The sequence below is a fragment of the Bufo bufo genome, chromosome 2 (assembly GCF_905171765.1).
Source record: "Bufo bufo chromosome 2, aBufBuf1.1, whole genome shotgun sequence".
NCBI lineage: Eukaryota > Metazoa > Chordata > Amphibia > Anura > Bufonidae > Bufo > Bufo bufo.
Window position 1 is genome coordinate 24,740,778 of NC_053390.1, and position 13,472 is coordinate 24,754,249.

The window sequence follows — 13,472 nt, forward strand, 5'->3', positions numbered from 1 at the left end:
GAGTCGATTGTGGGAAGAGGCGATAAGAGGAGAGGAGAGAAGGAGGTCTTGTGAGGATAGGAGAGTGTGTGTGGGGGTGTATCGGGAAAGTAGCTCAGAGATGTAGGGAGGGGACAGGTTATGGATGGCCTTGTATGTATTTGTTAGTACTTTGAAGTGAATTTGCTGGGCAATGGGGAGCCAGTGAAGGGATTGGCAGAGGAGTAATATGGTGAGAGGTGGATTAGTCAGGCAGCAGAGTTGAGGATAGATTGGAGGGGTGCGAGAGTGCTAGATGGAAGGCCACAGAGGAGAGTGTTGCAGTAGTCTAGGCGGGAGATGATGAGAGCATGTACAAGCATTTTCGCAGATTCAAAGTAAAGGAAAGCACGGATGCGGGAGATGTTTTTGGGTTGGAGGTGGCAGATGGTGGAAAGGGCTTGGATGTGTGGTCTGAAGGAGAGGGCAGAATCCAAGGTCACTCCAAGGCAGCGGACTTGGTGGACCGGGGAGAGTGTGCAGCCATTGATCGTGATAGATAGGTCTGTTGGGTGGGTTGAGCAAGATGGGGGAAAGATGATGAATTCTGTTTTATCCATGTTAAGTTTTAGAAAGTTAAAGGCGAAGAAGGATAATATAGAAGATAGACATTGTGGGATTCTTGATAGTAAGGGGGTGATGTCTGGACCAGAGAGGTACATTTGTGTGTCAGCGTAGGAGTGATAAAGCCATGGGACTCTATGAGCTGTCCCTGGCCAAAAGTGTAGATAGAGAAGAGCAGGGGTCCTGGGACAGAACCTTGCGGGACACCAACAGAGAGGAAATGAGACGAGGAGGTGGTGCGGGAGTGGGAGACGCTAAACGTCCGGTCTGTGAGGTATGATGTGATCCAGGAGAGGGCCAGGTCAGTGATGCCAAGAGATGAGAGTTTGCAACAGAAGAGAGTGGTCAACAGTGTCGAAGGCAGAGGACAGGTCAAGGAGAAGGAGGACAGAGTATTGTTTCTTGGTTTTGGCTGTCACTAGGTCATTGGTGACTTTGGTGAGGGCAGTCTCAGTCGAGTGGTGGGGTCTGAAGCCAGATTGTAGGTGGTCATAGAGGGAGCAGGAGGACTTACTAGTGTTTACTAGCTAAAGTCGGTCTCCATTCACCTATAGCTTAGTTGACCAGCTCCTTTCAGTGCACCTCCTCCTCTGCTGCTGTCTCACACATGCTCAGTACAGACTGCAGTAAAATAAAGCTGAAGATGGAATTAGAATCTGTAATTCCACACTGAAACTGCTGCAGGAATATGTAGGTTCTCTCACTGCAGAGCCAGGGACACTAGAGCTTGTACTGAGAGTATGTGAGATTTTAGCAGCAGCAGGGGATCAGCTTGACAATTAACCTCTAGGTGGGCATTATGGCATGGATTTTTCTAATGAAACCACCATCTTCATCAGCGTTGATGGTGTTCAAGGTCAAAATGTTTTGATAGGAGGCAGGATGTCAATTTAAAAAATCACAAATTCTAATTTTTATCTTCACAGAGAATCCCACAAAGAATTCTGAGGATGTCATGTTATCACAAAATTATAATGTTAAAGATAAAGATATCACGCCACACTCTTCAAGAGGAAACCTCGTTACTCTTAATTTACATCCAGGACTTCACAACACAGATCTGTCATATAATCCCTCTAATCATGAGGAACCTACTCCTGACCAATCAAAAATTATCACAAGTGCTGGCCAGAAAGGGGGTAAATGTTTTCAGCGTGGTAAAGAATTCCCAAAAAGCTCAGGTCTTTCTACACACAGAAGGACTCGCACAGGGAGGAAGCCATACTCTTGTTCAGAATGTGGTAGGTGCTTTACAGATAAATCCCATCTTGCTACACATGAGAAAAGTCACACAGGGGAGAAACTATATTCATGTCCAGAATGTGGGAAATGTTTTACAGATAAATCAAGTCTTGTTAGACATGAAAAAACTCACAAAGGAGAGAAGCCATATTCATGTTCAGTATGTGGGAAATGTTTTACACAGAAATCATATCTTGTTACACATCAGAGATTTCACACAGGAGTGAAACCGTATTCATGTTCAGAATGTAGGAAATGTTTTACCCAGAAATCAACTTTAGTTATACATGAGAGAAGTCACACAGGGGAGAAACCATATTCATGTTCAGAATGTGGGAAATGTTTTGCAGTTAAATCATATCTTGTTACACATGAGAGAATTCACACAGGACAGAAGCCGTATTCATGTTCAGAATGTGGAAAATGTTTCACACGAAAATCACGTCTTGTTTTACACAAGAGAAATCACACCGGAGACAAGCCATATTCTTGTTCAGAATGCGGGAAATGTTTTACAACAAAATCATATCTTGCTACACATGAGAGAAGTCACAAAGGAGAGAAGCTATATTCATGTTCAAAATGTGGAAAATGTTTTACATATAAATCATATCTTGTTATACATGAAAGACGTCACACAGGAGAGAAACCATATCCGTGTTCAGAATGTGGGAAATGCTTTACAGACGAATCAGGTCTTGTTAGACATAAGAAAATTCACACAGGAGATAAACCATATTCGTGTTCAGAATGTGGGAAATGTTTTGCACAGAAATCAAATGTTGTTACACATGAGCGAATTCACACAAGAGAGAGAACCTGTAATGCTGAATTGCTATCCGATGGCAGCATTGGGGGAGCGAGGGAGGGTAAGTCCTACGTAAAAGAGCTTCCCTCCACAGGTTAGCACCATTCACTACTTAGACCAAATGCCTAAAGGTAAAATAAAGTCTTCTATTTGCTCCACGACAGCGTCCATTGTCATTGACAGACATTGTCTTCTTGGTTCATATTATACTTTCTCCTAGCGCTGTGACCGTCATTGCTCTTACAGACTAACCCTCCTGTGCGGAGACAGTGATATTGGTGGCATCATGACTATATCACTGATTTATCTGACCGTGTGATCGGTGATAATTAACCCCATATGTACATTCCTGCGGTTTAATGGTAAACCTATCTAGATACTGGAGCACATTAGGCCCCTTGAAGATGAGCATGTCCGGATGCGTTGCGTCTGCGATCAGGGAAAATCGTGCGAGTAGGTACGCAATTGCAGTCAGTTTTGACTGCGATTACGTTCCGATGTTCAGTTTTTATTGTGCGGGTGCAATGCGTTTTGCACGCGCGTGATAAAAAACTGAATGTGGTACCCAGACCCGAACCCGGACTTCTTCACTTGAGTTGGGGTTTGGGATCGGTGTTCAGTATATTTTATTATTTTGCATTATAACATGGTTATAATGGAACATAATAGCATTCTTTAATTCAAAATGCTAAGTAAAAAGTCCATTGTGGGGTTAAATTTTTTTTTTTAATTTTACTCGCCTCATCCACTTAATTGCGCAGCTGTTTTCGTCTTCTTCTTCTTGCAGGACCTGGCTGGAAAAGGACCTTTGGTGACGTTATGGCGCTCACCACGCGGTGAGCGCGGTGACGTCAGCACAGGTCCTGCTGAATGAATATAGAAGGTTCTATCTTCATTCAGCAGGACCTGCACTGACGTCACCGCGTTCACCACGTGGTGAGCGCCATAACGTCACCGAAGGTCCTTTTCCAGCCAGGTCCTGAAAGAAGACGAGCCTGGCTGTGCGATCAAGTGGATGAGGTGAGTTACATTTTTTTGTTATTTTTAACCCCACAATAGACCTTTTACTTAGCATTCTGAATTAAAAAATGCTATTATTTTCCATTATAACATGGTTATAATGGAAAATAATAGCAAAGTAAATGGGGTCCCAGGTAACTCGTCCCTCGTCTCCTTTGCAACCATTCGTGAAAATCCCATTGCATCCGCACTTGCTTGCGATTTTCACGCATCCCTATTCATTTCTATGGGGCCTGCGTTGTGTGAAAAACGCTGAATATAGAACGTGATGCGTGAAAATCACCGCTCATCTAAACAGCCCCATTGAAGTGAATGGGTCCGGATTCAGTGTGGGTGCAATGTGTTGACCTCACGAATGTGTCGAATAATGAATACACTTTCTGCATTATTTCATTTGAAACACGCATTTTCTTTCCCCCCAGAATATTTTATTATATTTTCCCTAGTTGTCTCCATGACACCACATCCTGAGACTGACTTTCTCTGATAGGACAGGAAAAACACAGAGAGGTTAAAATCCCACCCCTTCCCCTCCATCACCAGTGTTTTTCCTGTCCTACCAGGATAGGAAGTAGGATAGGTGCATGGAGGCTCTTTTGGCGACCACCTGTAAGGCATTTATGCAGGCCGAGGTCGGATCCAGAGTGCGGCTCTCCCTCCTCTTCTAGTGGCCTGTGCACGGGCGCAGACTGTTGCGACCCCATGCGTAGATTCCAGGCGGGCTTCATGCAGATGGGAAGGAAGATGGCAGCTGAAGCGACAGTGAGATGCGTTCCCTCCGGCGCATGATGTCAGATGCTGGGGGTGGGGTCGAACGTCATGACGTCATCTCGGGGCGCCGCAGGTCACAGGATGGATAAAAAGCTGCAGGACGTGCTCAATGGCGCCTGGACAGCTCGACCCCTTCTACAGGAGAACGGGAGCGGTTTACAGATGAGTGCCCCCATCACGACAGGCTCTAGAGCCGAGCCTGCAGCAAATCCAGGAGTAGCCTGGTATCAGGTGTTGGGGCAAAAACCTCAATGCCGATGGGCAGTGGACTCTAAATTAGAAGTTATGAGTACTCAGAGAAATTGATAACAGGCTCATTGCTGTGTATCAAGTGTTCCAACTTTATTGAAAGTAAGCAGAGATTATATACCGTTTTTCTGGATCATCTCCAAAGTGGAAGACATAATTAAGCATTTACATCATAACTCATTAAATCACAATCTGAAATAAGCATTTCTTGGCTATACGCCTGAAGCGTCTCCTTAATGTGGGTGTTCGTCACGGCTCGTCCTGCTAATAAATGTACAAACCTCAAAGGGACAAAGTTGGAGGGGCTAGGAGCGACCTTGAAGTCACAGTAATCTTACACAGAGAAATTCACAGTTTATATTATACAGTCAGGTCCATAAATATTGGGACATCCACACAATTCTAACATTTTTGGCTCTATACACCACCACAATGGATTTGAAATGAAACAAACAAGATGTGCATTAACTGCAGACTGTCAGCTTTAATTTGATGGTATCTACATCCAAATCAGGCGAACGGTGTAGGAATTACAACAGTTTGCATATGTGCCTCCCACTTGTTAAGGAACCAAAAGTAATGAAACAGAATAATAATCATAAATCAAACTTTCACTTTTTAATACTTGGTTGAAAATCCTTTGCAGTCAATTACAACCTGAAGTCTGGAACGCATAGACATTACCAGACGCTGGGTTTCATCCCTGGTGATGCTCTGCCAGGCCTCTACTGCAACTGTCTTCAGTTCCTGCTTATTCTTGGGGCATTTTCCCTTCAGTTTTGTCTTCAGCAAGTGAAATGCATGCTTAATTGGATTCGGGTCAGGTGATTGACTTGGTCATTGCCTAACATTCCACTTCTTTCCCTTAAAAAACTCTTTGGTTGCTTTTGCAGTATGCTTTGGGTCATTGTCCATCTGCACTGTGAAGTGTTCTTGATCTGGCCAACTGTTGTGAAGGGTGTTTTCTTCACCAGTGAAAGAATTCTTCGGTCATCCACCACAGTTGTTTTCCGTGGTCTTCCGGGTCTTTTGGTTTTTCTGAGTTCACCAGTGCGTTCCTTCTTTTTAAGAATGTTCCAAACAGTTGTTTTGGCCACGCCTAATGTTTTTGCTATCTCTCTGATGGGTTTGTTTTGTTTTTTCAGCCTAATGATGGCTTTCTTCACTGATAGTGACAGCTCTTTGGATCTCATCTTGAGAGTTGACAGCAACATATTCCAAATGCAAATAACACACTTGAAATGAACTCTGGACCTCATTGTAATTGGGATAATAAATGAATAACTCACACCTGGCCATGGAACAGCTGAGGAGCCAATTGTCCCATTACTTTTGGTTCCTTAACAAGTGGGAGGCACATATGCAAACTGTTGAAATTCTGCCTTATTGCCGGCAACTGGGTTGACAGTGCCAGCGGGGTTCATTGAGGTGTCCCCTTCTTACATATGCGACCCATTGGGTTGGGGTCCATCTCGGTGGAGTTGGAGCTCTCCCCATATGCTGGACATCGTAGGAGTTACCTACCGCGGCTGGATACTTTGTTTAGGAGGCATTTTTCACAATCAATATATCTGTAATAAATACTAATGGAACCGTAGGGCAGTCTGCCTTCAAGTAAAATGGTGGTTTGAGTATAACTGTGAAGAGCGCATGCGTCACATTGAAGCGCTATGACACACATGATGACGCTCGTCTGGATATGCGCAATGAATTGCTGGAGACACTCAATGGAACGCGATGGTCTCTGCGGGCGCCATGACTTTTAGAGGTGGAATTTCTATGATCCTCATCCGTCACATTAAGTCACTTTGATTATAATTGCACTCAAGATGTAATTTATATGTATTTGATGTCTTGTAATATCTTATGGTTACTTGATCCACATACAGGGATATAGCTCTCATATTGTGGATCTCATGGCACATGTCACTTCATGCACATGCACTTTGTTTTTAACACGTGATGTATTCATCAGATGTACTTAATTTAACTATGATTGTAATCACATTGTGATTGGTTGGTCACTCTCGATATGTCTTTATATGCCCTCACTTTCACTGTCTTTATGCTTGAGGAAGGCTCTTGTGAGCCGAAACGTCGCAATTTTGCCATACAATGGGTGAATAAAAGTCTTTTATTTCACTACGTTGTTGAGTTTTGGAGTACCGCACTCCGTTTTGGTTCACTGGTGCCTGCAAGGACTTGTTCAGTCACACTACAACTCAGGAGTGCAGTCCCACTTTTTCGCTTTATATATATATATATATATATATATATATATATATATATATATATACACTGCTCAAAAAAATAAAGGGAACACAAAAATAACACATCCTAGATCTGAGTTAATTAAATATTCTTCTTAAATACTTTGTTCTTTACATAGTAGAATGTGCTGACAACAAAATCACACAAAAAAAAAAATGGAAATCAAATTTTTTAACCCATGGAGGTCTGGATTTGGAGTCACCCTCAAAATTAAAGTGGAAAAAACACACTACAGGCTGATCCAACTTTGATGTAATGTCCTTAAAACAAGTCAAAATGAGGCTCAGTAGTGTGTGTGGCCTCCACGTGCCTGTATGACCTCCCTACAACGCCTGTGCATGCTCCTGATGAGGTGGCGGACGGTCTCCTGAGGGATCTCCTCCCAGACCTGGACTAAAGCATCTGCCAACTCCTGGACAGTCTGTGGTGCAACGTGACGTTGGTGGATAGAGCGAGACGTGATGTCCAAGATGTGCTCAATTTGATTCAGGTCTGGGGAACGGGCGGGCCAGTCCATAGCATCAATGCCTTCGTCTTGCAGGAACTGCTGACACACTCCAGCCACATGAGGTCTAGCATTGTCTTGCATTAGGAGGAACCCAGGGCCAACCGCACCAGCATATGGTCTCACAAGGGGTCTGAGGATCTCATCTCGGTACCTAATGGCAGTCAGGCTACCTCTGGCGAGCACATGGAGGGCTGTGCGGCCCTCCAAAGAAATGCCACCCCACATCATTACTGACCCAATGCCAAACCGGTCATGCTGGAGGATGTTGCAGGCAGCAGAACATTCTCCACGGCGTCTCCAGACTCTGTCACGTGCTCGGTGTGAACCTGCTTTCATCTGTGAAGAGCACAGGATGCCAGTGGCGAATTTGCCAATCTTGGTGTTTTCTGGCAAATGCCAAACGTCCTGCACGGTGTTGGGCTGTAAGCACAACCCCCACCTGTGGATGTCGGGCCCTCATATCACCCTCATGGAGTCTGTTTCTGACCGTTTGAGCAGACTCATGCACATTTGTGGCCTGCTGGAGGTCATTTTGCAGGGCTCTGGCAGTGCTCCTCCTGTTCCTCCTTGCACAAAGGCGGAGGTAGCGGTCCTGCTGCTGGGTTGTTGCCCTCCTACGGCCTCCTCCACGTCTCCTGATGTACTGGCCTGTCTCCTGGTAGCGCCTCCTTGCTCTGGACACTACGCTGACAGACACAGCAAACCTTCTTGCCACAGCTCGCATTGATGTGCCATCCTGGATAAGCTGCACTACCTGAGCCACTTGTGTGGGTTGTAGACTCCGTCTCATGCTACCACTAGAGTGAAAGCACCGCCAGCATTCAAAGGGGACCAAAACATCAGCCAGGAAGCATAGGAACTGAGAAGTGGTCTGTGATCACCACCTGCAGAACCACTCCTTTATTGGGGGTGTCTTGCTAATTGCCTATAATTTCCACCTGTTGTCTATCCCATTTGCACAACCGCATGTGAAATTGATTGTCACTCAGTGTTGCTTCCTAAGTGGACAGTTTGATTTCACAGAAGTGTGATTGACTTGGAGTTACATTGTGTTGTTTAAGTGTTCCCTGTATTTTTTTGAGCAGTGTGTATGTATATATATATGTATATATATATATATATATATATATATATATATATATATATACAGGTGAAACTCGAAAAATTTGAATATCGTGCAAAAGTCCATTTACTTCAGTAATGCAGCTTAAAAGGAATTGCATTAATGCAGCTTAAAATTTGAATCTTGTGAAAAGGTTCTAGGCTCAAAGTGTCACACTCTAGTCAGCTAATTAATCCATACCCCCTGAGCAAAGGGGACCTGAGATTGCGATTTTGAGGTTTTCATAAGCTGTAAGCCATAATCATCCAAATTATAACAAATAAAGGCTTGAAATATCTCGATTTGCATGTAATGAGTCTATCTCATATGTTAGTTTCACCTTTTAAGTTACATTACTGAAATAAATGAACTTTGCACAATATTCTAATTTTTCGAGTTTCACCTGTATGTAATATATATATATATATATATATATATATATATAATCACATCTAATTATTAAAACCCACAAAATTTTAAGACATATCATATATAACCTAAAATCCATACATATGAGGACTAATATAAACCTTACAATGTATAATCAAATTATATTCTTTCTATTCACTGAGAATTACCAACACAGAACATTCCTACTCCAATGTCTTATCTGGGTAAAAAAATTTTATTAGACCAGTCTAAATTTTTTTAAACTTATAGTGCCCCCAGTAATAGTGCAAATCAAATCGTCATCTCATCCCGAAAAAAAATTAGCCCCTACACAAGACAGTCGCCCAAAAAATAAATAAAACTACGGCTTTCAGAATGTGGAGACACTAAAGAATTATTTTTTTTTAAATGCTTTGTTATGTAAAACTGAAACAAATAACCAAAAAAAGTAGTCATATTTGGTATTGTCACGTCCGTGACAACCTGCTCTATAAAAATACCATATGATCTAACCTGTCAGATGAATGTTGTAAATAACAAAAAATAAAAACGGTGCCAAAACAGCTATGTCTTGTTACTTTGCCTCACAAAAAGTATAATATAGAGCAACCAAAAATTATATGTACTCTAAAATAGTACCAACAAAACTGCCACCCTATCCCGTAGTTTCCAAAATGGGGTCACTTTTTTGAGTTTCTACTCTAGGGGTGCATCGGGGGGGCTTCAAATGGGACATGGTGTCAAAAAACCAGTCCAGCAAAATCTGCCTTCCAAAAACCGTATGGCATTCCTTTCCTTCTGCGCCCTGCCGTGTGCCCGTGCAGCAGTTTACGACCACATATGGGATGTTTCTGTAAACTAAAGAATCAGGGCCATAAATATTGAGTTTTGTTTGGCTGTTAACCCTTGCTTTGCTACTGGAAAAAATAGATTCAAATGGAAAATCTGCCAAAAAAGTGAAATTCTGAAATGTTATCTCTTTTTTCCATTAATTCTTGTGGAACAACTAAAGGGTTAAACTTCCATAAACCTCCAATCAACCCTGTCGAATGCCTTCTCGGCATCAGTGCTGAGAAGGGTGAGCGGCTTGCTACTCGTCAAAGAATATTCTATGGCTTGTAATACCTGTAAGTGCCGTCCCTGCACTCCCGACCCCCCACGAAACCGGCCTGATCGCCCCCTATCAGTCTCTGGAGTAAAGGATTTATGCTATGGGCCAAAATCTTTGCCCATAATTTAGTGTCTGCATTTAGCAGAGAAATGGGCCTATAGCTGGAAGGGAGAGACAAATCCTTCCCCTCTTTAGGGAGCACTACTATATGCGCCTCCAAAGCCTGAGAATGCATGGCACCACCAGAAAGTAAAGCGTTGAAATAGTCAACAAGTTGGGGGCCTAAGACCGTGAGAAATTTTTTGTAGTACGTGATCGGAAACCCGTCAGGGCCAGGGCTCTTTCCTTGGGGAATGGAGGAGAGGGTTTTCTTAATTTCTTCAAGTGTGATAGGAGCTAATAAGGAGTCCCTTTCTGGTTCAGACAGGGCAGGCAAGGCGAGAGAGTCTAAGAATTCTGCAACCTTCTTTGACCTAGAGTCTATTACCTCAGGAGTCTCACTCTGGCGAATATTATATAAAGAGCAGTAATATGCAGTGAATGCTTTAGCAACTTCTGAAGTGTCAGAAACTAAAGTACCTGCAGTGTTCCTCATGGAGCTAATGTGCGTTTGCTCTTTACGCTTTTTAATCAGAGCCGACATTATCTTGTTGCCCTTGTCGCCATGGGCATACTGTTTATGACGCAGTTTTAAGTAAGCATTAGCGGCCTTGGCGTTTAGAAGCGCTTTTAGTTCATTCCTCAATGATAGAAGGAGCTTATGATCATGAATAGCCAGCGATCTTTTATGTGAACACTCTAGTGTCGCAATTTTAGATAGAAGGGAGTTGATGTCCGCAAGACGCTTCTTCTTAAGGAAGGCACCAATCGAGATCAACTCCCCCCTAATCACAGTTTTGTGGGCTTCCCATATGGATGCGGGAGATGCCTCTGTGACTGAGTTGGTCTGGAAATAATCTGTCAGTGAACGTGAGATAGCATCCATTTGTGAGGGTGTATTAAGAAGCGTTGGGTTCAGCTTCCATGTCCATTCTCTAGAAGCAACCTTGGGCAGTGATAGGGACATGACAATAGGGGCGTGATCAGAGACTGTGATAGCGTGGATATCTACCCCATGCACCTGCTGCAAGTACCTGTCCTGTATAAAGAAGTAGTCGGCCTCTGGTATGATCTGTGTGGATTGGAATAAAAAGTAAAATCTTTGGCATCTGCATGGACGGACCTCCAGGCATCACAAAGGTTGAGGTCCCTCAGGCTGCCCTGCAGACTCCCCAGAGCACGGTATGATATAGCTGATCTCCCTGATGATGCATCTAAAAAAGGATTAAGAGTGAGATTCAGATCACCACCAATTAGTAGCATACCTGTATACATTGCAGAAATATCTCTAATGATCTTAGTGAGCCAAGGAACAGTTTGCTTGTTGGGGGCATATAAGTTACACAAAGTGACCGCCACATTCCCAATTTTACAGCTAAGGAATATATAGCGACCCTCCGGGTCTGCAACTATAGTGGGATCCGTGAGGAGAACATCCCTATGTACCCCAATACTAACCCCCCTGGATGAGCTAGAGTGACACGCATGAAACCATTTGGAATAGCTGGATCTGGATAAGTTAGGAACATGCCCTGCTCTGAAGTGGGTTTCTTGGAGTAAAATAATGTCAGCCTTATTCCTCCTTAGTATTTGGAAAACCCGACTACGTTTGATGGGGTTGTTGCACCCGTTCACATTGAACGAGGCTACATTGATAGTCAGAGCCGCCATACCTTATAAACACCTGATAACCGCCTGTACCAGCAAGATATGTCCTCGAGAAACTTAACTAAAAATAAAAGAAACAGGCAAACATTGCCATAAAAATGTAGAACAGTAATACACATAAGTTTGGAGCAAGTGTAAATATGTTGCGCTCTATAACGAGCGTGAGAGGGGGGGGAAGTAAGGATAAAAAACCTCTGGCCTGATCTGCCCAAGCTGCCAAGCATTTCAGGCATAAGCACGTAAAGTGCAAGTAAGAAAATGATCTAATCCCGTGCAGGGAAAAAATAAGGTCAGCAACCACAAAAAAAAGGGGGTGGGTGGGGGGGATGAAGGGAAGACACAGAAAAAAGGAAGAGGAGACGTGGGGGGGGGAGGGGAACAAACCCAACACTACATAGGAACAATACATGAGGTAGAGGAAAGAGGAAAGAATAAATTAAGCATATAGCCTATTATATATAAGCATTACAATATTATATAAAGCATTATAACCCGAAAGTGTGGACCAAAAAACTGGCCCGTGAGAATGGTCAAAGGGAACCATATAGAGAGAGGATGTCAGGGGTGAGGAGAGAGATCAAAAAGGGCCTCATCCTCACACCTCCAACCTCAACCCAGTGACCTGCAGGTAGAGAATAGAATAAGAGAGTAGAATAACCAAAGTGACCACAAGAAGGGCCTCAATCATTAGAGTCCAACCGCGATGTTCTGGGCTTCTTAGGCTTCTGCTTTCCAACGGTGGTCCACGGAGTAGGGAGCTGCGGGGACGTGCCATCATGCTGTACTGGAAGCCATGAAGGAATGGCAATCGGTGGGATCTGTAGGGCATTCCAGAGCACAGGTAAGTCCTCGGGTGACCGGATTGTAATGCGCCTATTTCCAGATGTGACCTGAACCCCAAAGGGGTAAAGCCATTTGTATGGGATCCTGGCTGCACGCAGAGCCTCTGTGAGTGGTTTCAATACTCTTCTTTTTTGGAGAGTGGAGGGGGCGACATCTTGAAACAACTGAACTATGGAATCTGCAATTTTTACCTCCTCCAGACCTCTGGCCTTGTTTAAAATGGCGTCAGTGTCCCGAAAACTTAATAGGCCGCAAATAATGTCCCTAGGGTTATCCGCCGGAGAAGGCTTGGGACGGAGGGATCTGTGCACCCTCTCCACTATGATGTTTTTGGCGCACTCCGCACCTAGGAGGTAGGTGAAGAGATCATGCATGGCCGCAAAGAGATTTTCTTTGTCCGCAGCCTCTGGAAGGCCTCTCACACGGATGTTTTTGTGGCGGCTGCGGTTTTCTTGGTCCTCAATTAATAGCAGGGCCGTGTTGATCGCCTCGTTATGGGTCTCCAGGGTTTTAGCAACGGACGCCGCTTGTGAAAAGAGCGCGTCCTGCGATTGCTCTAGGGCCTCCACACGGTTGCCTATATGGCGGATATCCACCTTAATGGATGACAAGTCCGCAGCGATCGGGGCTAAGGCTCTCTGCAGGGCCATATCGAAGTAGTCCTTAGATAGGGAGTTTGAATCGCTCACCCCATGTTGCGGCCGGCCGTCTCCCTCCAGGGGCAGAGTGCATTCTCCTTGAGCCGCATCCAGCCTGCGATTCAGCGCTTTCGGCGCCATCTTGTCTTCCCTGATGGGGAGTTGTGCCG

General features: G+C 44.1%; 2 protein-coding genes across 2 annotated transcripts in view; one reads left to right on the plus strand and one right to left on the minus strand.

The window, feature by feature from the left end:
* LOC120991124 (zinc finger protein 585A-like) overlaps positions 1–13,472 on the minus strand; it is a 2,129,672-nt gene that overhangs the window by 1,515,169 nt on the left and 601,031 nt on the right. The gene's annotated exons all lie outside the window — the stretch shown is intronic.
* Positions 1,665–13,472, plus strand: part of LOC120991892 (oocyte zinc finger protein XlCOF6.1-like) — a 28,403-nt gene continuing 16,595 nt past the window's right edge. Inside the window, exons 1-2 of the mRNA XM_040420633.1 lie at positions 1,665–1,823; positions 2,117–2,363. Coding sequence (XP_040276567.1) covers positions 1,665–1,823; positions 2,117–2,363 — 406 coding nt within the window. The remainder of the gene's footprint in view (positions 1,824–2,116; positions 2,364–13,472) is intronic.